Raw genomic sequence first — 25,099 nt, 5'->3', positions numbered from 1 at the left:
TGCTTGCCAGCTTACTTAGGATTTTTTTAAAAAAAATTCTTCCTCCCCAAAACTTGTACTAACTCTGCAACATGCTAGCAAAAACAATTTGGCAGTGTCCTAAGTAAGCCTCTCCATGTCACAAATGTTGAGATGAATTGTCAAATAAAACATTCTAAGCAAGTTCAACTTTTACTGAACAAGCAGCAGCAAGTTGAAAATAACACTGTGGCAAAATGATACCAATAAACAATTTGCAAGTCCAAAACTGTAATGCTAAGCCTTCTAGAAATAATAAGCAACAAAGTTCAAAGAAAGGATAAGAAAACCAAAGCTATGAAACCACTTTCTTTCACTCTTCCTCCTTTTTCTGCCCCTTCTCAGGCACATTTGTTTTTTATATTACCCTGGTATGTGTAGGGAAGAAAAACTGATTTGGCACAAATTCTGATTTCAATAATCTAATTTCTATTCCTGGGAAGCCAATAATTTAAGCAAAGCAATAGGGTACTTCAGGCAAAGTGTGCAAAAATTTTGAAAATGAACATATTAAGTATACTGCACAAGAACATGAGAAGTGAGTGCTGGTCAGTAATGACAAAAACACTGCAGTCAAATTAATAAATAATTTCATGTAACCAGATGGGCAAAATAGGACAGGGGCCTGATCTCTAACAGCGGACAGAGAAATGTATCCCTCCTGCCCAATTTATAAATATTTTTTATTCATTAGATAATTAGCCTTCATTTCTGTAGTTATTATCCAAATCCCTAACATCCTGTTCTCCTCTTGCAGGGAAAATGCTCCACATTTTCTATGGCTGCATGCACTTCCCTCACAGAACACAACAGGACAACACCTGCAAATAAAACAGTCCATGCAGGAATTCTAGTCTCTGAATCCCAGGCCATGATGCAAATAGTCCTCGAAGTGTACACAGTTCCCACTGAGTGGGAGCACTAAGGTGACAGAGAGGATGTTAAAAGTTGGAAATGATGAGGTGCCCAACCAACAAAGACTTTTAAAAGTTTAATTCGTAAAGCATCCTGCCATGGAAAATATATTTTCTGAGAAATTTAAAAATTTAAGTCCATAAACATGCTATGGTTAGCTACATCAAATAAAATTATCCAGAAATTATTTCCCTTACCCCAAAATGGACATACCTTAAAACATTTTCCCCAAATTTCTCCCACAACAGCATCCTGCTTTAAACTTAGTCTTACTTTTGCTGGTGAGGAGTCTCTGTGCTCACAGAATGATACCTCATAAGTTTCCTTTGGGGAACAGATGGAGATGCTTCTGTGGGTTCTGAGGCCTCCTGGCTTTCACTTGGCACATGGCTCAGGGTATTAGCTCGTCTTCTAAACCCCTGGTAAGCTGGTTTCGCAGACTGTTCAGTAGATGGGCTTTCTGGCTCACTTGAAAGATTGCCTACAGATCCATTTGCCTTGAGAGGGCTCTCTGGGGGAAGGAGGCCTTCTTTCTCAGACAGAGAGGTTTCCTGATAATGTAAAAAGATATACACATATGCATGGCATAAAACTAATAACTTCGAACTTCTTGGACTGCCCTGCACATATCATACATGCTTTCTGGCTGCATGCCTACAATTTCATTTCTCTGTTGTTTGCATGTATAGTTCCAATGAGATTTTAGCTTTTACAAGTTCCTCTAGTTTGTCATCAGTGTACACAGTGAGGACAAAAAACAAATAGTTATATTTTATTAGTACCTATAACTGAGCCAATATCTAGTGACTATGGTGCATTTGGAAGGAATACAATACCCATTTATTTGTTTGGAAAGCCCAGAAGCGTTTACCAAGAAACCACTGGTGATGGTGGTTGTTTTTTTCAATTGTTGCAGCTTTTCGGACACATGAATTAAACCATGAACAAAATGCTCATGCTGCAGAAGGCAGGCCTGGCTTGGGACGGAAAAAATACAGGAACTTAAAAAACAGAGAACTGCAGCTCCTGGGTCCCAGATGTTGAGGCCTATACCATGAGACAGTTTATCACAAGTTTTTATATAACATGTCAAATTGTTGTCTGTAGTGAATAAGAATCCTATCCAGATAATCAGGTACGGAAGTTTTTGTAAATTGGAAGGACAGAATTCTATTTTTTCCTTCAGATCACAATGTTCCACAAATATAGATATGAATGGGCAGGCTGGCTACTATATTTTCTTTATTCATTCATTTATTTATTATTTAATTTTTAAATTTATATCCTGCCCTTCCTCCCAGAAGGAGCCCAGGGCGGCAAACAAAAACACTAAAAAAACTCTAAAACAACTTAAAAACAAAAGTCTTTAAAACATATTAAAACAAAACATCTCTAAAACATATTAAAATGAAGCATCTTTAAAAACATTTTTTTCAAAAAAACTTTAAAAACGTTAAAATGCAGTTCCAACACAGATACAGACTGGGATAGGGTCTCTACTTAAAAGGTTTGTTGAAAGAGGAAGGTCTTCAGTAGGCACCGAAAAGATAACAGAGATGGTGCCTGTCTAATATTTAAGGGGAGGGAATTCCAAAGTGTCAGTGCTACAACAGTAAAGATCCATTTCCTATGTAATGTGGAATGGACCTCCTGATAAGATGGTATCTGTAGAAGGCCCTCACCTGTAGAGGGCAGTGACTGACTGGGTATATCCTTATATATAAGACTAAGATGATCTTTCAGGTATCCTGGTCCCAGGCTGTATACCACAACCCAACATGTACACCAAAACTAGAACCTTCAACTTGGTCCGGTAGCTAATGGGCAGCCAGTACAATTCTTTCAGCAGTGGGTTAACATGTTGGCAATAACCTGCCCCAGTGAGCAGTCGCACTGTTGCATTTTGCACCAGCTGCAGCTTCCGGACCAACCTGAAGGGCAGCCCCAACGAAGCACATTACAGCCTGGAGGTTACCAGTGCAGGGACAACACTGGTCAGGCTATCCCACTCCAGAAACAGCCGCAACTGTCTTGCCAGCAGAAGCTGATAAAAGGCACTCATAGCCACTGAGGACACCTGGGCCTCTAGCGACAAAGATGGATCCAGGAGTACCCCCAGACTACAGACCTACTCTTTCAAAAGGAGTATGACCCCATCCAAAGCAGGCAACTGACCAATTATCTGAACTCGGGGACCACCAACCCACAGCGTCTCCATCTTGCTAGGATTCAGACTCAGTTTACTGGCTCTCATCCAGCCCACCATTAAAACCAGTCACCAGTCCAGGGCTTGCACAGCCTTTCCTGATTCAGATGTTACAGTGAAATAGAACTGGTTGTCATCAGCATATTGCTGACACCTCACCCCAAATCTTCTGATTACCGTCCCAAGGGCTTCATATAGAAGTTAAACAGAATTGGGGACAAGATGGTTCCCTGCGGCACCCCACAGCATAACTGCGAGAGGGCCGAAAGACAATCACCCAGTGTTATTCTGTGAAAACGACCCTGGAGAAAGAATTGGAACCATGGTAAAACAGTGCCTCACCCATCCCACCAAGTCAGTTCAGAAGGATACCATGGTCAATGGTAAATACCACCGAGAGATCCAAGTAAAAACAAGAGAGGGACACTCTCCCTATCCATCAGGGGGTCATTCATCCTTAAAGGCCATCCATCAGAGCGACCAAGGCCGATTCAATCCCAAACCTGGCCTGAACCCAGATTGGAATGGGTCCAGATAATCTGTTTCATCCAAGAGTACTTGAAATTGCTGCACCACAACCCTCTCAATCTCCTTCCCTAAAAAGGAGGTATTTGTGACTGGGAGGTAGTTGTCACAAACCAATGGGTCCAGGGTGGGCTTTTTCAGGAGCGGTTGGATCATGATCTCTTCTTTCACGGTGGCTGGGACCACTCCTCTCACAAAGACACATTGACCACACCCTGGATCCACTTGGTCATATCCCCTTGGCAACCTTTAATAAGCCAAGAAGAGGAAGGGTTGAGAGGACACCTTGCAGGCCGCATTGTCGCGAAATTGATCCCAAGAAGTTGCAACAGATGTTGCATTGGACACTATAACAGTTCATGGGCTACATTTGGTTTATTAACAAGTTTACAACAAATACAATGGTTCATTGCTTTAAAAATAAATTTTAACACTCTTCTTTAATAACATTCACTAATAGGCAAAAAAACTTGCAGTTTAAGAATGTACCTATAGCCCACCGATATTTCTATCAAACTTTAAAAAGCAGGGAAACTGGGCAGCTATAGTGAATGCACCAGAGGAGCAGGAGACCTGACCTCCTCTCTGAGATATTGGACTGCCCTACAAATTTGTCAAAATGCAAACACAATTTGGGTTGGTCTTGCACAGTCCAATCCACCTCCTATGCAGCTTGGAAGAATTTGGTAACATGTGCCTCTATGGTGAGTGGTGGCAACACCTGCCATCTCCAAAGATGGAGAATTACATTTTAGCATGTTTGTTGATATTCTTCTTACTTTGCTTCATTCCTGTGTTACTATTGTTTCTACAGATAATGTAATCTAGAAAATTTTATTTCTCTCATTATTCATCCTAGAAACCTGTGTCAAATTTATTTTTATTAATTTCAGAGCCTTTTTATTGGTCAGTGACATATGATGGTGAAGACAGCCTTTTGTGTTTCAAATAGGAGGTTATGTTCTATTTCTATTTGGGGTGCATTAACAGTTGAATCTGAAACTGCAGTTTGATGTAAAATCAGACTGATTACAATATGTTGCTACTTCAGCAATGACTCTAGCTGTTGGAAAAAAACAAACTTAGCCTGCCCAAGATGCATGTTTTCAGCCTGCTATGTTTAAGCCACTGTTTAAACATAGGTGGGCACTGTCAATTAAAAACATAGAGCACACCTAGAGATTTGCTAGAATATATTTCACCTCCCACTGGTTTATCTTGTGCAAACTGAGACACTCCTGACGTCCACTGGAGACTGCAGAATAGTCAGTGTCATTATTCCACAATTAATTTTGGAATTTTTTTAGTGTAAATTTTGCAAAGTGTTGCTGTACTTCACATATTCACAGAAAGAAGCAAAAGAAAATGTTTCACTAAAATTGCAAAGTAAATCAGACACATTTAAAGTGACTATCTGAACTATGTCAACTGTCTTAATCAGGGCTGTGGAGTCGGTACGCCAAACGTTCGACTCCTCTATTTTTCTACTGTCCGACTCCGACTCCACCCAAAATTGCTTCCAACTCCACAGCCCTGGAAAGGGCTGTAAATGTCTTTTTAAATTGGAAGCTCTCATAGCAGCATTTTTATCGCTGCCTGAATATGCGCTGATCTTGGCATCACAGCATTTGTCTTCATCTGTGTCCTGTGTCATACACTGACACACAAAATGTTTTCCATCTTGAGTTATGGTGAAATGCTCAACTGCAGCTGACTTCAGGGGAAGCTTCTTTGACATTTTGAATTTATATTTTTAAAAATTTGTCAATCAAAATTTATTTTGAAGCCGGAGTTGGTACATTTCTACAGACTCCGACTCCACAGCCCTGGTCTTAATAACGTTGCTTCCTCCCTGCTAAAACAAGGTCGGGACAGCACACGTCTTCTTTCTATTATTTGGGCTGATTGTAGGTGTTAAAGGGAGGGGAAGGGAGGGTGCATTTGATCAGTTGCATAATTTTTGAGTTCAATGGGATTTATTTCTGTGCAATCATGTTTGAAAATGGAAATGGACTGCCTTCAAGTCAATCCCGACTTATGGCAACCCTATGAAGAGGGTTTTCATGGTAAACAGTATTCAGTGGTGGTTTTACCATTGTCTTCCTCTGAGGCTGAGAGGCAGTGACTGGCCCAAGGTCACCCAGTAAACTTCATCGCTGTGTGTGGGGATTCAAATCCTGGTCTACCAGGTCATAGTCCAACATGGATCTAGGGGAGGGGCAGGGAGGATAGGAAGCAGGGGAGGAGATTGGATAGGTAGGCACTGGGCAGAGGGGAAGCCCCTTTCCTTTCCAAAAGGAAAACATTATGAACAGCATCATTGCTTTTCAGGGTTTCCCCCACCTTTTTATTCTACAGCAGGCACATGTAGCCTCCCAACCATATTTAAACCAAAGCTGTCCCTGGCCACATCCACACCAGATGGCTTCTCCCAAAGAATCCTGGGAAGTGTAGTTAGTGAAAGGTACTGACTTGCTAGGAGAGGCCCTGTTCCCCTCACAGGGCTTCAATCAGAGCGGCTGACTGTTAAACCACTCTGGCCACTGGATCTCTGTCAGGAGAACAGCAGTCTCCTCTCAGCACCCTTCACAAACTACACTTCCCAGGATTCTCTGAGGGAAGCCATAACTGTCTCACATGAAATCAGAGTCTGGTATGGGTGTAACCCCCTGATTAGGCAAGCCAAGCGGCTGTGAGTCTGGCTTTTAGAACACTGACAGTTGGTTCTTACTGAGCATGCCCAACATTATCATTCAGTTCAATGCAAAATTTATTAAATTAATTAAAAATCAGCCGGGCATTTTTTTTTAACTTTTAAACTGCAGAAAATGAAGGTCAGAGTATGGGGCAAGGTCAGTAACAGGATAACAGGTCCTCTGTGAACATGGCTGATTTTTAATGAATTTCAACAGATTATGAGAACTCAGAGAGAAAAAAGTCCAGCAGGGGTCTGGGTTTTCTCTCTCTCTCTCTTTAGACTTTGAACTCTCGATTCTTTCTGTTTTATCACCATGAAAATTTACAGGGTTGTTAAGCAAGTGTTTCTGAGTTTAGGACTATAAGTTTTGTAAGGTTTTGTTTTGAAATGAGCTTATGGGAAGCATCAGAATGGGGTATTTTCAATTTAACATTGCAGAACGCGAAAAATCCATGCTGGCTATAGTATACAGCCACTCTAGTGGCTGTATAATAATCCTGCCCCCGCCAGTCACCTACATTTCAGGAAATAGTATAAGAAGGTTGTAACAGATGTTATGGCTTTTTTCTGTTTATCATTCAGTAGCAGTGTACTTACTTTACTTGTAGTACTTAGTGTGCTAGATAAGGAGCTGTCCAAATCAATACTTCCAGAACTTTCCAGTTGACTTTTGGCTTTATTTCCCTACCAAGGAAATCCTTATGTTACATATATACACATATGTAAAGAAATCTGAAAATTCACAATAATGCTTAAGAAACAGTCTACCCCCCCCCAGTTCTCACTGTGCTGAGGTCATTATTAAATTTAATTTCCTGAGAGGACTAAGAATAGCCAGACTGCATGTAAAAAACAACAGCCTCCTTCAGAAAGGTCACTCATGCTAACATTTGCAAGCAACTTGGAAACTAACAAAAACATGACCAGCAAATATTAATTTAATAAGTTCTCCTTTTGTGTAGTCATCAAACTTTTCTGTTCCTTTCTCTTTTAAGAAATCATCATCAATTACTGCATATTTGCAGTAAGTTCAGAAATTATTTCTGGTAATCATTACAATGATTATGGCACACTTTGAACCATTAAAAAAATATGAATCACAGGATAGAGCAGAACCAGTCACTGGTTGATTAATACAGAGTACTAAGCAAGTTACAAAGTTATGTTAAAAATGCAGCCTTCTCAGATTTCATGTAACATATTTAAGAGAAGTCAAGGAAGTTTTTATTCTCCTTCATAGGGAATACACTAGTTTTCACAACACAGTAAGCCAAACCATGGCTTACCGCGACAGCACAAATGTCAAGATTTGTGGACAGCTCATAACTACTTTTCTCCTCCTCAATTCTGTTTGCTCCTGCACCGTGCTGAGCTAAACCAAGATTTGGCTTGGTGCAGAAGTGGGGAACTGGATCTTATCTCTCCTCACCCATTGCAGGCTGAGTTTGACAAGTGGGCAGGACCACCCACTTGTCTATCACCTAACATCACAATGACGCCAGGCAACCTGTTTTCAACAGTCAGTTGATCTTCAGGGCTTCAAAGCACCAACAATGAGCTGGCTTCTGCTTTGTCTCTCTCCAAACATACCATGAGCTGTAACCAAAGGTTTTTCTTGTCATACAACTCATGGTTTGTTTGGCTTAGCTTTTGGCAATGTGGTGGCAGCAGGGGCTGGAGAGGCAGAAAGCAGCCACAATATTTGCCCTGTGCATCAGCACACTTACCTTCAAACCATAGTTAAGCTTTAACTGTGATTTAAAGTGATATGCAAATACTGCTGCTGACATATGCAGACTCTGTAGTTTTTCTTAAATGTGCTTTAATCTTGAGGTACAAGGTATTTAGGCAGCAGATTTTTACATTAATACTACCACTGCTAATCATGCATTTATTATTTACAGTAGAAAAATGGGTTATATTCACAAATGAGGATATGGATTGAGAAGAATAATTAACATATATCAAAATGTGTGTTAATAAGGATAATTAAAATATTTTATAATGTCAATTTTACTTTAAGTTGTACTGATAGTTCTCTACATGCTTTAGCTGGAAAGAAATTAAAGAGAGGACACAATGACTTCACATAGGATAACAAAACTAAAGAGCCTTACTCGAGATAAAATACTTTCTAATGATTCTGTCAGTGATCTTTTAGCTTTGTTCTTCAACATATCCAGTCGGAAGCGGGGTATGCTGCTTGGCATCTCATTTCCCATGGCCTCTACTGAAGACTGTGAGGTCTAGGAAGTTAACAAACATTTTTTAAAAAATGAGAATAAAGACAAACAGAACAGGATTCCATAGGAAAGCTCATTCATATTAACATAGCATCCTTCCATGTTTTCCAGAAGTATCATGCAGTTTCTCTCCTGACTGTTCTGAATTTAGAATTAATGTAGATCAAAAAAGATCTGAATGGCTAAATATTTGTTATATGGATCAGATTTTTTCCTCTATTCAAGAAAAAGAAATATTTTTCCCGCCGTGAAATCAGGTTTGCTGCCCCAGAGTATGTCCCACACAAGGCAGTTTGGATCACATTTATTTTTCATGTAGAGAATACAGTAATTAGGACTTCACCTTGGGGTCCAGTTGTAGGGAACTCCTCATTAAAGGGGACCCTGTAATTTCTGTGCAATGTCTGCATGAAGAACACTGAATTTGCACATTGCTAGGGGTTTCAGTAGATTTGCTGGTTGCAAAGGATTCTGTTTCCAGTAGCAGCATGGAGACCTCCCCAGAAAATTACTGACAGGTATTAAAGATCCAAAGTGAATTAAAAAAACAAGTGCATAACCAATTGAAGAACATTTCATCCCATGATGTGTCTCTCTATCTATTTCTACTTGTTTAAGGCCTGTGGAGCATCATGTTTTCTCTAGAGCACTGTTCTTCAATCTTGGGTCCCCAGATGTTGCCAGACTATAATTCCCATCATTGCTGACTGTGCTGCCCCAGGTTTGTATACTTTAAGTTGTTGTTTTAGGTTATGCATATTTATGTTGCGAGAGGAGATTACAGGTATCTACTAGTCAGGTCTGCTGCAGTTAAGTTTCTGCTTCCTAGTATGGAAGGACTAGCAGGGGCTTTCCTTTGCTCGGAGCAGTCTAGCTTTGTAAAGCAAGGAAAAGTGGGCCTTGAAAGAGTTGTTTTTTTTTAACCAGGTCTTTCTTAGCACTCTGGCTTCAATCTGAACCTACCCCGTAGTTCTCTTGTTTTCAACAGCACCATCCATGTTTATTTTCACATGGACTGTAAGTGATTATACAGCCACAAGAGTGGCTGTATACTATAGCCAGCATGAATGTTTCACATTCTGCAATGTTAAATTGAAAATATCCCTCATGCCATTCTGATGCTTCCCATAAACTCAAAGTGCCCAAAGAGAGGGCAAAAACCAGACCCCTTTTGGACTTTTTTCTGTGAGAGTTCTCATAATCTGTTGAAATTAATTAAAAATCAGCCGTGTTCACTGAGTACGTATAATCCTGGTACTGACCTTACCCCATACGCTGACCTTCATCTTCTGCAGTTTAAAAGTTTTTAAAATGTCTGGCTGATTTTTAATTACTTTAAGAAATTTAGCACTGAACTCAATGATAAGCCCAGGGATGCTCAGTACGAACCAACTGTCAGTGTTCTAAAAGCCAGACTCACAGCTGTTTGGCTTGGCTAATAAGGGGGCCACACCCACGCCAGACACTGATTTCACTTTAGACAGTCCTGGCTTCCCCTAAACAATCCTGGGAGGTATAGTTTGTGAAGGGTGCTGAGGGGAGACTCCTATTCCCCTAACAGAGGTCCAGTGGCCAGAGTGGTTTAACAGTAAGCCACTCTGACTGAACCTCTGTGAGGGGAACAAGACATCTCCTAGCAACTCTCAGCACCTTTCACTAACTACAATTCCCAAGATTCTTTGGGAGAAGCCATGACTGTGTAAAGTCAGTGCTACCCTGGTGGGATATATAAATAAATAAATAAGACTAGGAGATGCTGACCTGCTTGACGGCTGCCCAGCAGTGAGGAGTTTGGGAATGGAAAAGAGGTTACCTAATCCACCTGCCACACATCCCCTGCTGACCTGGAAACTTTTCTCGTTTTGTGTGACTCCAGAGGGGAAAACTGAAACCAGCTGTGGCCAATTTGCAGCATCTGGCTCATGAACTTATTTGCACCCACCCACTCCCAATAGTACTTTAATTTTTGAGGGTTTATTTTAAACAACAATAACAACAACAACAACAAAAACCCTCCCTCTCTCCACTCCCTCTTCTCTGTCTTGGGTCGTTTTGCTCCTTCCTCCTTTCACTATCTCTCCCTTTCTCTCCCTTACCCCAGAATTGCTGTTTGTTTTGGAAGATATGGAGGTTAAAGTAGTTGGTCTGATTGGTGTTTGGTCAGGGGTGTTTATAACTCAGGGGGAGAGCCTGAGCAGTTGGAATGTTGATAAGATACAATTGCTCACTGCTATTCAGAGTGGGAGTCTTATCGGCACAGACCTGCCCCCAACCTGGATGTGAGGCTGGCAGGGAGCGAATGCATCTTTGATTTATCTTGACTTTAGTTCCCAGGCTATATGAATTGTTATCTGGTTAGCTGTCTGTGTTGTACAAAGTGATTGGTTGAGATTTTGTAAGTGTTACTGATTTGATAGTTTAATGTTATTTTAAAAAGTTTTTGATTATTAATATTCTGAACTTTACTTGTTTTTTATTTTGTATATGATTTTAAGTTTTTTTGTTTTATTTGTTTGTTATATTGTTTTGATTTCTTTGCATCGTATTTGACCTCCACTTTGAGTTTTGGTTTTGAGATTCCTTTATATTGTATCTGATTTCTATGTTTTATATTGTATATTGATTTGAGGTTTTCTGTTTTCTTTTTTGGTATTGTATTTGATTTCTAATTTGTACATGGTTTTGATATTCTTTTGTATGGTACTGGACTTCTACTTTGTACAATATTTTGAAATTCTGATCTATTGTATTTTATTTTTATTTTCTATACATTGCTTTGAGATTCCTTGAATATACAATGATTAAGAATTTTTCTAAATAAATAGATAGCATTGAATATTATCCATTATAATTATAATTCAAGTGTGGGTTGTGCTTCTTGCTATTCATAGGTCTCTGGAAAAGCCACCAAATGATGTTACTTTTTACAGCAGTTGAACAAGTTTGTGAAAAGGTGGGATATATATGTAACAACAACAAGGGGTCTCTGCCCAATCAGTACTCAGAGCCAGATGACTGAGGTGTCCCTCATGGGGAAAGGCAGAAATGTTTCAAAGGATATGTAAATTTAGAATGTATCTAATTACTGGAGAAGATGGTTGCCAGAAAAAGCACTCAGGGCCAAATATGGATGGATACTTGCATTAGATATGGCTAGGGTTCCAGGGACTAATTAGGATTGCTCTTGCACTGTAATCTACTGTTCAGTTTAATGCATAGCCTGTGGTGCCATTACAAAAGATGAAAGAAAACAACATTGGTTTAAGCAGAATGTCCTCCCACACAACTCAGAACAAAGCCAAAACAGAAGCTTACTAGTAAACTTCTTGCCAGATGGGTTAGCCTACACATGCTAGTTATCTATGTGCAGGGAGAGTTATGCAGAACAATATTCAAATATATGATCCTCCCAGGAGGGCTGTACATGTTTTCAGAAAATACAGAACAGTTCTCACATGTGGATTTTTTTTAAAAAAAGCATTTTCATCTTATATCCCAATAGGTCTTTCCCACCGATAAGAAAGAAAAAGAAGAATTTACAATTGCATACCTGCTTGACTTCACTAAGGTGAATATGATCCTTCTGTTTTTCCTCATACATACTTCTCAGAACAGAGATGATTAACTCATTCTCCTTCTGTTCATTTCTTGGCTTTATTTTCTATAAAAGGGGAAAGGGACAGCCATCTAAATGTTGCCCTATTATTTAAATAATAATAAAATGAAGAAATAAAAATGATGACATTTCTGCGTATACCATACAATACCAGTAGATGGCAACATCACCCTAAACAATACAATTAGCTAGCAAAAAGAAAGCAAAGAAGGATAACGCTGCCCCAGATAAAAGCAGTGAGCTGTGAAGTAAAGATATAAGTGAGATCAAACCAAAAAGAAATAAACTGCCCTATAACAAATTCAGATTAGCAATTTCTAGGCATTAGAAGAAAAAAATTGTTGGAAGATTACTTACAGCCTTATAATGGATAACAGCTAAGCTGAGATTTCAAAGCAGGGCAACAACATGAGATTTTATTTTTTATTTATTTATAGATATATTTTTATAATGCTATTTCATTGTAAAAAAAAAGAAAGTGGTTTACAAAAAATAAAAAAAACATACAATAAAAATATGATAGCCAGGAACGAAAGAGCAGCTTAAGGACATCCAGGAAGCTTGCCATGCACCATGAGAGTGGGTAAGCATGACCCAGCTGTTTGACAAAAACAGGTTTATAGCCCTGTTGAGATACTGGATGTAGTTTCACCCTTCTTTGGATAAGACCAGATATATTGGCTAAAGAAGTATGTGAAACCAGTTACTGTGATCAGTCTCTTCTGTCACAAATTGCCAAGAAAAAAATCCCAGCTCCCAATGGCTTCTTTAATCTAGTTGTCTCCATAAGAAATCCCCCAATTTTTTCCCACAATGTTCCAGACATCTAAGCTTTCCACCACTGCTCACCTGCCATCAGCAAACCAAAGGTCAGTTGTTGTTTCTTTTGGCCCACCACAACAAGCATTCAAGCATTTTAAAGAAATATTTCCTATTCTCAATCACAGGTCCAATTTATGTTTGTAAAACTGAATAGAAAACCCACAAATCAATGTTGAAACCAAAACACATCTCTACAAGAATACAAAACATGGAGTTATTATATGGACTTCTACAGCCAAGAAAAACTTACATATTATCAGTTAATGTTGAAAGCTCAAGCAACCAACGTAAATGCAAATTGTGATGTTAGGTGAACACTGAAAGATACAATTTATTTCCCTCACACCGTCCTGCTGACAAACACTGGCAAGAGTTACCTGAACTTCTTCAAAGATTGCGGCCTGCTCCTGGTTGTTCAGCAATGTTAGATGTTTTTGGAGTTCCAGTTTAGTTTTAGAAGGATGCATCCCTAACAAGTAACAGATAAGCAAATACAGAGTAAAGAAAACTATTTTTGATGGATTGTAACTGACTAAAGTCATTCAGAGTAGACCCAATGACATCAACAGAATTAAGTCAGTGACGTCCACCGATTTCAGTGGTTCTATTCTAAGTATGACTTCATCTGATACAACCCAACAACAACACTCAGTCAGACAATATTCACAAACTCTTGTCCATCTAATGTAAGCCTTTTAGGCAGGAACAATGCTCACCATAATAAGGTGAAAAGAAGAGCATGAGAGAAACAGTGTGCCCTTTCATCCACAGGTGAAAAGTGGCAGCAAACTGAGGTCCAAATATGCATTGGTGACTGTGACTACAACTTATGCAGCTCACATGGTGGCTTCATAAAACATTTGGACAAGAGGACCAAGTGTGGCCAATTTGGTTGATGCTAAGCAAACTATACTAGTTTAGCTTTAGCCAACACAGTCCTCCATCTTCCACTCCAAGCTGTGAGGGGGCAGTCCTCCTTGAAGTTTAAAAGCATCCTATGTACATTAAGACAAAGACAGTTTTCTTCCATACTTTGGAGATTTCTTGATATTCAGCCATGCACTCATCCTTCAACCCTCTTAGCTTATTCTCACATTTTTCCACTCAGCACATCCACACATGCATGGAGAATTATAGTTTTGAAATATTGTTTCTTTTTACAGTTTTGGACCATGTAATCTTAAAGTATTTGTCTCTTAAGGACTTTTATCCAAACCTCTCAAGTACCATTAGAATCATAAAATCGTAGAGCTGGAAGGGGCCTATAAGGCCATCGCGTCCTACCCCCTGCTCAATGCAGGAATCCAAATTAAAGCATACCTGGCAGGTGGCTGTCCAGCTGCCTCTTGAATGCCTTCAGTGTTAGAGAGCCCACCACCTCTCTAGGTAATTGGTTCCATTGTTGTATGGCTCTAACAGTTAGGAAGTTTTTCCTGATGTTCAGTCGAAGTCTGGCTTCCTGCAACTTGAGCCCATTATTCTCTGTCCTGCACTCTGGGACAATCAAGAAGAGATCCTGGCCCTTCTCTGTGCGACAACCTTTCAAGTACTTGAAGAGCGCTGTCATATCTCCCCTCACTCTTCTCTTCCCAAGGCTAAACATGCCCAGTTCTTTCAGTCTCATCTCACAGGCCTTTGTTTCCAGTCCCTTGATCATCCTTGATGCCCCTGTGAGCCCGTTCCAGTTTGTCTGCATCCTTCTTAAAGTGTGGTGTCCAGAATTGGATATAATACTCAAGATGAGGCCTAACCACTGCTGAATAGAGGGGAACTAATACCTCACACGATTTGGAAAGTGTATTTCTGTTAATGCAGCCTAAAATAGCATTTGCCTTTTTTGCAGCCACATCACACAGTTGGTTCATATTTAGCTTGTGATCAACAATAATTCCAAGATCCTTCTTGCATGTAGTATTGCTGACCCAAGTACCCCCATCTTATAACTATGCATTTGGTTTCTTTTTCCTAGGTGTAGAACTTTGCACTTATCTCTGTTAAATTGATAGGCTCCAGCCTATCAAGATAACTTTGAGTTTTGTTTCTGTCTTCCACCGTATTAGCTACCTCTCCCAATTTTTTATCATCTGCAAATTTGACAATCATTCCCTGCACCTCTTCATCCAAGTCATTAATAAAAATGTTGAAGAGTACTGGGCCCAGGACTGAGTCCTGTGATGTCCTGCTTGTTACCTCCCCCCAGTTTGAGAAGGAACCATTGATAAGCACAGTATGATTCTATAGCCAACTGTGGATCCACCTGATAGTTGTTCCATCCAGCCCACATTTAGCTAGCTTGCTAATCAGAATATCATGGGGCACTTTGTCAAAAGCTTTGCTGAAGCCAAGATATATTATGTTCACAGCATTCCCACAGTCTACCAGGGAGGTTACTCAATCAAAAAATGAGGTAAGATTAGTCTGGTAGGATCTGTTCTTGATAAATTCATGTTGACTTCTAGTAATCACTGCATTGTTTTCAAGATGCTTACAGATTGACCCCTTTACAATCTGCTCCAGAATTTTCCCAGGGATTGATGTCAGGCTGACGGGTCTGTAGTTCCCAGGTTCCTCCCTTTTGCCCTTTTTGAAGATAGGGACAACAGTAGCCCTCCTCCAGTCATCTGGCACTTCACCCATCCTCCACGATTTTGCAAAGATAATAGACAATAGTTCAGAGAGTTCTTCAGCCAATTCTTTCAATACTCTAGGATGCAATTCATCAGGCCCTGCAGATTTGAACTCAGTCAAAGTGATTAGATATTCTTTGACCATTTGTCTATCAATTTCAAGCCGCAATCCTGCCCCTTCAACTTCACATTTGCCAGGAGGGTCATAGACCCTCTTTTGAGAGAAGACTGAGCCAAAGTAGGAATTGAGCACTTCTGCCTTTTCTTTGTCATCTGTGATCATTTTGCCATCCTCATTAAGTAGCTGTACCACCATTTCTTTTCCCTGTCTTGTATAGCTTTTTAGTTGCTTTTGGCATCTCTCGCTAACCTCAGTTCATTCTCAGCTTTAGCCTTCCTGATGCCATCCCTGCAATTCTGTCCTACCTGTCTGTGGCCTGGCCTTCCTTCCACTTCCTGTACATGTTCTTTTGTGTTTTCAGGTCATCCCTAAGTTTTTTTGTTCAAGTAGCAGAATTAATTTTAAATAGAGATAGCTTAGCAAAGCACTTAATTCCTGATTGTCTACTAAGCAATAACTGATATACATTTTTTAAAATAGCAAACATATACCACAATGCATAACTTCTACCTTCTATCTTTTCACAGAGTTTATGCAGGCTCTGCATGGGACACCCTTCACAGAGTTGGAATTCCGCTTTAGCAGTTTGTTGGACAGCAGCTACTGTAAATGCCTGTTTCAAAGTCATCATGATTTCATCAACCTAGAGCAAAGAAAACTATGTGTGAAGATCTAATATTTGAGAAAGCTAATGCAAAATATAGTAACTGTTAGTCTGTATTACCCCAACAGTGACAAGTATCAAGCTTTAGCATCAATAAGAACATTATTTGAATTTTCACCTCACCACTCCTAGGCTCTAGACAATAAAACAATAAATTCTAACTTTAAAAATGCTTGCTATTAACTTCACTAAAACCATAATAAATATAAATTCAGAACTATAAAACCCCCAGAAAGGAAACCCACAAGAAAAACCACAAACAGAAGAAGATTCAATCAATGAGTTAAGCAATATTGATGTCATGGCCCCGTCAGAGGACTCATCAGACGAGGATGACTCGGGAGTAACAGCAGCAGACCCAAAAGCAGCAGACCCAGAAGGAGAAATGGAGGAAACTCCTGAGAACCCAGCTCCTTCTCCCCCTCAGCTGCAGAGCACCCCAGACACAGCTGAAGCCCTTCAGCCAGACACAGACAGTGAACAGGAGACTCCCCCCTCACCTGCAGAACGTAGACAACAGAAGGTCAGGCAGAAGAGGGGCAGGCCTGTCCACTTAAGGCCAAAACGCTGATGGCTCACACCTGCTGACAAACCTGCTCCCTAAAAGTCAAACCTTGGCTTCAGCTTGTTGCTGACTACAACTTCAGGCGTGACCACTGTGTGTCTTCCTACCCCCTGAACCTTGACTTGGACTCATCTCTCGGCAAACTAGACCCGGACCTTCACTGACGTCTCTTCTGGATTTCTGGCTTGGCACGTAAGCTTTGAACAGCCTCTGCCCTTATCTTGCTTCCTCCTTGCTAGCCTGGCAGATTTATAGCCAAGCTGCCGGCTGAGGACTTACGGCCTGGCAATTACCAAGGAATCTCCAGCCCTGCCTGCACCCCCACCGACACTGCTGTCTCAGTGAAGAGCTGACAGTTGATTTCCATTTGCCTTACTTCAGAAAAGTGTATCACCTAATAATTTATTATCTTTCTGAAACTATTCTTTTATGTGATTGGATTGAGTCCATGAAAGCTTTTGCCATAATACAGCTTGTTAGTCTTCAGGGTGCTACAAAAAAAATGTACTGCTCACCACAATACCACAGACCTTCTAGAATAGGCTAAACAAGAAGGGTATTAATAAATCACAATCTGAGAGTCTGATGAAGCAAATGGGAGATCCCTTTGCTGTAGATTCAGTATGTACCATTTATACCTAGTAGTACACAACTCAACATGTTAATTTTTTTTAATAGATTGGTGTCATCAGATTTCAGCATTAGAAACAATTATTATACGTGACATAACTACAAGCTTTCTTAGCTATTACAAGTACAGACTCCATCCTTCAGGCTAACCTATGGTACCTGTATACTTTGTGTAGATGGATAGGCTAGTAAAATATTTTGTGGTAATTTTTTGCAAAGCTATAGAAGACATTTTGTTTTTTGTTTTTTAAGGTTCTTACCAGGGCTTCATCTGTACATTGAAATACGTAACAGACAAAATGGAAGCCTGTATTTTCTGAAGACTCTCTGCAGATAAATCCAAAATGATCCACGTGTCTAATTCCCTGCAACAGAAATAATCATATCAGAGGTTCACAAAGATCGGGTAAAGACTTGTAAATAGTTGATATGCAAGGTTTTGCGCAAAATAAAGTATTAATTGCAAAAAATAAAAGGAATCCACTGGGAAATAAAGCAAGTACTTGTATATTATAATATGAAAGGTTTAGTAGAAAAATTCTTTTAAGCTATGACGTTTACTAACTTTTCATTTTAACCAAGTGGAGACCCATTAAGTTTTATAGAAATATTGGGAATGTCCCTTAGCAGAAAAAAAGGGTGTGAACCCTGAATGCCTAAGGAGGGAGTTTCAATGTGTTTATTGTATAAATTCTTTGAAGAAATAGCTTATAATATGAAATGCCCAACGCGTTTCAGCCCATCAAGGGCTTTCATCAGGGAATTACAATTTACTTGATTGCTGCAGTATTGTACTTTCGCACCTCTGGTGCATATAGAGTTTTTAGCAACTATAATCCCCTGATGAAAGCCCTTGATGGGCTGAAACGCGTTGGGCATTTTATATTATAAGCTATTTCTTCAAAGAATTTATACAATAAACACATTGAAACTCCCTCCTTAGGCATTCAGGGTTCACACCCTTTTTTTCTGCACGTCATTGAATGCCTTCCACCTTCCTTTCTGAATGTCCCTTAGCCCCTGCTGAATCAGCATTGGAGAGCCTGAGACATAGGTGCCACACTGGGGATAGGTTTTAGTATGGGTCTACATTTTTATCTATGCTCAATACGTCTCTCTCTTAGCCAGAGTAGACATAAAGTTAATTGAATTAATTAATACAATTATCACACACTTTTTAATGTAAATAGCCATTGTTGGGACTCTTGAGCAGACCTGTGACCATAGGGATGGGAAGAACGTCTCTTTCTCCTGACAAAAAATCTCTCTCTCCCAAGCTGCTTATTCTTATGTCAAGGGAAGCCTCCACTGGTCTAATCTGGGACCTCTGAGATAACAATCCACTTGGAATCAAGAGTGTTAACATTTCATGAACTTGAACATGAAAAACATGGAAATGTAACTCTTGTGTCCCTAACCCTAGTTTAAAAAAGATATGTAGAAGAAACAACATTGTACTCATTACAGCGATCATAATCATTACCTTCAGAGAAACCAATGCAGGGCATCTTCACATTCCATTTTTGGTTTAACAAAAAGAAATAAATTGCTTGTAAAAAAATCTTCAGCACTGCTGCTCATGGCTATAACCATTCAATAGCCTTGTTCAGATATAATGCTATACCTTCTCTATTCATATTATCGAGCGCATCTGCAAGGAGAGGATTAGAAGCATCCACTTCCATTATTAACTAACTACAGTTTGTCACTTTCTCTGAGCCAGAAATAAATGGTGGTTAGTTTGAACTATGATTTTCTGATTCATAAACCACAGTTTAAAATTTAAGTTATTTGGACAGACCATAGTTGAAATTAACCCCATTTGTACTGATTCTGACAAAATGGTAAACCATTGTTAGATAAAAACAGAAGTGGAAACTTCCAATTTCCTTTCCTTCGATGCTGGAAGAGGAGAGAAGGAAGCTTATGAGCCTCACTCACATGTCCCTAAACTATATTATGTCCAAGCACAATATAGAAAACACTTTTTCTGGAAATTTGAATTCCTGGTTAGTTATCCTATAGTAAGATTAAACTGTAATGCATCACACAAGTATTACTAGCTAGGAAAGCTAAAAGAAAACATTTTCAAGAGAGATAACACAGCAAATCATCCTAAAGGAATTAAAACTAGTTTCATTGTTATCAAAATGTATGTTAACTTTCTCCAATAATGGATAAACTTCCTGCAGTCATGGATGATCATGGAATTAGATGATTTACAGGCTCTGGTGACATGGCAGTAACAGTTCTCGAAGATTCACCACCTGTTCCCCATCTGTAGTTTTAGGACATTCAGCCAAGGAAGAAAAAGGCTGCAGAAAGCTAGGCCAGAGAGGAAGCAGGTCAGCATGGTCAATGAAAAGGAGCCAATGCTTGTACTCTCTTTATAATGCACTGCTCCTTACTTGAGTGATTGCAATAAAATATATGCCAATAATGCAATGCATTTAAAATAAAATATATATTCGGTTGGACCCAGAGTACAACTGCAATCTTAAACCCACTTACCTGGGAGTAAGCCCCAATAGGACTTACTTCTGAATAGGCATAGTTAGGATCGCAGTGTAAGTTAATTGTTGTTCGATCTACACTGGCTTCCAGTTGTTTTCCGAGCCCAATTCAAGGTGTTGGTATTAACCTATAAATCCCTAAACGGTTTCGGCCCAGTTTATCTTACGGAGCGCCTTCAACGCCACCAATTATGCCGCCCGACAAGATCGGCCACACAGGGCCTTCTCTCAATCCCGCCGACAAAAACAGCTAGATTGGCGGGTACTAGAGAGAGGGCATTCTCAGTGGCGGCCCCCACCCTCTGGAACTCCCTCCCACAAGATCTCCGGCACGCCTCTTCCCTAAATGTATTTTGGAATTATTATTATTATTATTATTATTATTATTAATAATAATAATAATAATAATAATAATAATTGCACTTGGTTCCTACTGAGATCAATAGACTGAGGTCATGATTTAAGTCCATTGTTTTCAACAAGACTTAAGTGCAATGAGCCTGGATCCAACCCAATATATTTCTAATTATGTCTGTGTTGTGAATAAATCTGCATGAATGGCAATTTAAACTGATATCAGCACCAACCCTTTTCTGAAACAGTCAAGTCTTAATTTCTTAATATACAGTACTTTGTATATCATGTTGTTGCCTTGTTCAGATTTTCAGACAGATCCTCTGTTTGTGCTTTCTGGTGTGATTTGCTCTGCAGGCATTCATTTCTGGATTTTTTTTAGGGGAATAAGTAAGGATCTGATGTCATGACTTGATAATGTAATGAATGGATAATTTCACTTAGATAATGATGGACAAGTAGAAAAAAGATGGAGGCTGGCATGCAGCGTCGCTGTGAGCTCCTCAGCAAGACGTTAGTATAATCCTTTTTATTGCCTCCGGCAATAATTTTACTTTTTATTTTTAAATTTGTGGGTATTCCTGCTTTATCTTACTGGAGTGATAGCTCCTAATCTTCCTGCCTTCCTCTTCTGGAGGTCTGCAGTCGTAAATTAACTACATCCACGAGACGCTTACTTTTGACTGATACTGAAGAGCCCTGGGTAAGGAAGAACATTATACTCTACCCGAACTTGAGCTAATTAAACTCCTGCTCAAGCGATATAGACTGTGTCTTCTTCTTGGAGATTATTTATATACGTGTTGGGCTGGCTTTAAATAATGGTTCTAACAAGGAAAAAGCTTAAAGAACAGAAGGCTAGCCAGCCAGTACAAATCTTATCACAACAAAATCTGCAGCCTAAAATTACAACCTTCTTCCCTCCTACGTCAGAATCTTCCACCCAGGAGAAGAGACTTTCTTCAACATCTGACTCTGCCTTGCTTCTGCCCTCAACCACGGATAGGTCGGTAGATTTTATTAAGAACTTTCCTACCCCGAAAGAGGATCTCTACGCTATCCCTTTAAGTGTTGAATTAGCAGAGGCGAATTTGTTACATAACACAAGTCTCCCTATACATCCTTTTGCTTCATCTCCGACGCCTCCCCCTTCTCTCCCCCCGCCTCCCTTGAGTCTATGGAAAATGCCGAGGACACTCCCATCTTACCATCTGCCAGCTCCTTAGCTCCATTTCTCATGGTCTTGGAGGAACTTAATTCAATGAAGTCTTACCTTGCCGAATGTAATGACTTATTGAAAACTTTGGCACTGACAGCCATGACAAGTAACTCGATCCATCAAAAAAGGGACAATAATAATAATAAACAACGGGAGGAGGCGACTACAAAACAACGAAAGCCTGCTTCTCAACTCGACCACCGGAAAAAACGTAAAAAAGGCAAGAAAGAAGTTAGGAAACCTAAGAATATCAAAAAATTTAAATTTCCTCATTATAAGAAATTAAATTTTAAACCTCTATTTGCTATTTTATAAGCACTAGCCAGTGCTCCTTCTTATTCTCCAAGCAAGTCCTCTCCCCATACGGAAATCGCAACCCATGATAGAAAATCGCCGGCTCGCTTGCAGACCTTGGCCTCTAGTGCCTCTCCTTCGAATTCTCTGTTAACAATTTCACCTACCCGCCCTCTTATTCAAATCACTAAAACGTCCCCAGATCCAGCAGTACAAAAATTAACACAGGAAGGGGCAATAGAACCCATTTATTCGAAGAACAACTGGAATTTAGTTCTAGAACAAACTAAAGTGGTTCTTCTCAACTATCCTAACTTTTTGAGAAGACGTGGCTATTATCCTAACAAAGCTCAGTTTTGTGATTACCTGAGTCCATTTCTACCAATTCAGTTTTTTCATTCTGATATAACAAACAACCTTTTTTTACATAGTAATCAAATTTCGACAAGAGTTATTATAACCTTTAGGAATCGAGAGATAACTCAAAGATTTTACAAACTAAAGCCACACCTCGCTGCGAGGGACCTTTTGATAACACACTGTTTTAAGAACGTGGCCCCTCCATTCCCTTTGGTTAAGCACAAGCCATCTCCATCTCAAGAACAACTACACCCTTGCCCCCCCCACTCCCCCACCTTGGCTCCAATCTCCTACCTTGCATCAGAGAAGTTCCTTGGCCACCTCATGCAGTGACCCACGAGAACTAGAGGATTTACAACTGATTGAAGTTTTTACTGATCTTCCTAAAGAGGAACAATTTAAAATAATGAACAGGATAGACCGACTGAAAGCCGACTTACAGTCTTTACTCGTAGTCTCACCAGAATCAATCACTAGAGGTATGCCAATCTTCCATTCAGAATCGGATACAGCTACACAGGGAACAGCTATACCATCGCCTCCGACTTGGACGGACAGGCGACTACTGGCACTGGAGGAGCTGGGCTCTTCTCCCCAGGCTACCCAGTTATCCCATTTGATACCTTGCTTGGGAAAATTGCCCACTTCCAATGTCAGTGTCTTTCTACCGGAACTTGACCAGATTCACCCTCTAAATGTTCCAGGGAACTGATATGCTAATACCCCAACTGCCCACTCTCAGCCCCGATCTGGGGCATTTATGTCCAATGCACCTTCTGTATCATCTATTTCAAGCATTTTATTTTGGAACATCGCCGGTTGGAATAACAAGGTGGCGGACAAAGAGTTTTTTTCTTTCTTACAACTATTTGATATTTTATGTCTTCAAGAGACTCGGCTAGTAGAGGAAAATAGTTTATGGGTAGATGGATTTAAAACCTGGTCCAAGCCAGCAAGACGCCTGGCCCTGAGAGGCCGTGGTAGCCTGGCAATTTTGATATCCACCAAGATAGATGTTTCAGTATCAGAGGTATCATGTCCAGTCCTGGATTCAGTGTTGTGTATAACACCCAATGTTGCATTCCCGGCATTTATATGTATAAACGTCTATTTTCCGCCCTACAATACCTCGCAAAGGGTTCAAATTTGGCAAGAATTCGATGACTTTATTGACTTGCTGTATCGAGAGCATCCCTCATGCTTATTGATCGCAGGAGGAGATTTTAACGCCAGGCTGGGCCCAAATTACCCGGAGGCTTTTGACGCTCTGGATTTTTTCCCTCTGGAATCGGCCCTCTTACCCCGTTCGTCTCGGGACAATCTAATTAATAAAAATGGACATGCCCTGTTTAGGACCCTCATAAAGGCTCAACTTTTGTGTCTGAATGGCTCAAGGTTTGATATCTCTAAGGGCTATTACACCTTTATTTCTAAAAGAGGAGCCAGTGTAGTAGACTACATCTTGGTCTCCCCACAGTAGATAGACCATTTAAAAGAGTTTTGTATTGGCGACAGACCGGACAGCGATCACCTGCCCTTGACATTAACTATTTCATCTTTATCCATACATTCGAACCAACCCAAGTCGATGCCGATCCTAGATGCCACCTATGGTCTTAGATGTTTAAGATGGTCTTCAACGACAATGGAAGCGGTGAAGCAACTTTTAATATCTCCGAAATTAATGGAGCTGCGTCAAAAAGCTTTCTCTTCCTCGTGTGATATTTTGCCTATATATGATCAGATTATTTCTCTTCTACAACTGCTAGTTGCCACATCTAAACCTCCCTCTACCAGTGTTCACCCAGGCTTTAAGCCTTGGTACGATAAGATCTGCATGACAAAAAAAAAGCAACTACGTTATCAAATACGATTTACTAGGCTCCATTACTCGGAAGTAGCCATCTCACAACTCCAAAGACTTAAGAAGGAATATAACAACCTCTTGAAAGAGAAAAAATCAATGCATATAGCCACAAACTGGCGATGCTTGGGTACAGCAGTCCTTCAGGGTAAAGATGAGGAGTTTTGGCATCTGGTCCACGGCAGATTGTCCCACAAATCGCCTATAATGGTCCCCCCGATCCTTCCTGAAACGTGGGTTACACACTTCCGTGCTATTTTTGGAGAGTTAGCTCCCCAACACCACCTCTCACTAGTCCCACCTGCTGAACTCCCTCTTTGGCCTCCTGTCTCCTGTGCAGAAATCAGTAGATTAATTTCATCATTACGCACAGGAAAAGCCCCCGGTGAGGACATGGTCCCTCCAGACTTATACCAAATGGACCCTGTATGGTGGAGCCCCGTCTTGGCAGCGCTGTTTACAAAAATTAATGACACGAGGAGCATTCCCCAGGGTTGGTGAATAAGCATAGTTGTGCCGATACTAAAAAAAGGCGACCCTTCAATTCCTACCAACTATAGGCCAATTAGCCTATTAGATGTGGCTGCCAAGATATATGGACGCTACTTAGTACACAAACTCCATGATTGGGAAAAGGATCAATCTATTATAGCCGAAGTACAGGCCGGATTTAGAGAGGGGAAAAGCACGTTGGACCAAGTGTTTATCCTAAAACATTTCATCAAGAAAGTTAAAATGAAGTCAATCCAATCATTATATCTGGCCTTTATTGACTTTGCGGCTGCTTTCGACTCCATCGATAGAACTTTACTGTGGAAGAAACTGGAAAAAGCAGGTATCGATAA

The 25,099-nt window shown here is 40.1% G+C and overlaps 1 protein-coding gene across 13 annotated transcripts in view; it reads right to left on the bottom strand.

Moving 5' to 3' along the window:
* TBC1D1 (TBC1 domain family member 1) overlaps positions 1-25,099 on the bottom strand; it is a 172,602-nt gene that overhangs the window by 61,001 nt on the left and 86,502 nt on the right. For 8 of the 13 annotated variants that reach the window (XM_061583202.1, XM_061583205.1, XM_061583207.1 and 5 more), the window contains 7 exons: positions 17,911-18,015; positions 16,302-16,434; positions 13,421-13,512; positions 12,156-12,266; positions 8,480-8,608; positions 6,960-7,046; positions 1,207-1,484 (listed from right to left, as the gene is read on the bottom strand). In XM_061583202.1, coding sequence (XP_061439186.1) covers positions 1,207-1,484; positions 6,960-7,046; positions 8,480-8,608; positions 12,156-12,266; positions 13,421-13,512; positions 16,302-16,434; positions 17,911-18,015 — 935 coding nt within the window. Of the gene's footprint in view, positions 1-1,206; positions 1,485-6,959; positions 7,047-8,479; positions 8,609-12,155; positions 12,267-13,420; positions 13,513-16,301; positions 16,435-17,910; positions 18,016-22,684; positions 22,768-25,099 lie in introns of those variants that run through there. The other 5 variants (XM_061583203.1, XM_061583204.1, XM_061583206.1 and 2 more) reach the window with 2 other exon arrangements.

This window comes from Rhineura floridana, chromosome 9 (genome assembly GCF_030035675.1).
Source record: "Rhineura floridana isolate rRhiFlo1 chromosome 9, rRhiFlo1.hap2, whole genome shotgun sequence".
In the NCBI taxonomy this organism is placed as follows: domain Eukaryota; kingdom Metazoa; phylum Chordata; class Lepidosauria; order Squamata; family Rhineuridae; genus Rhineura; species Rhineura floridana.
This window is presented reverse-complemented; position numbering and strand designations above follow the sequence as displayed.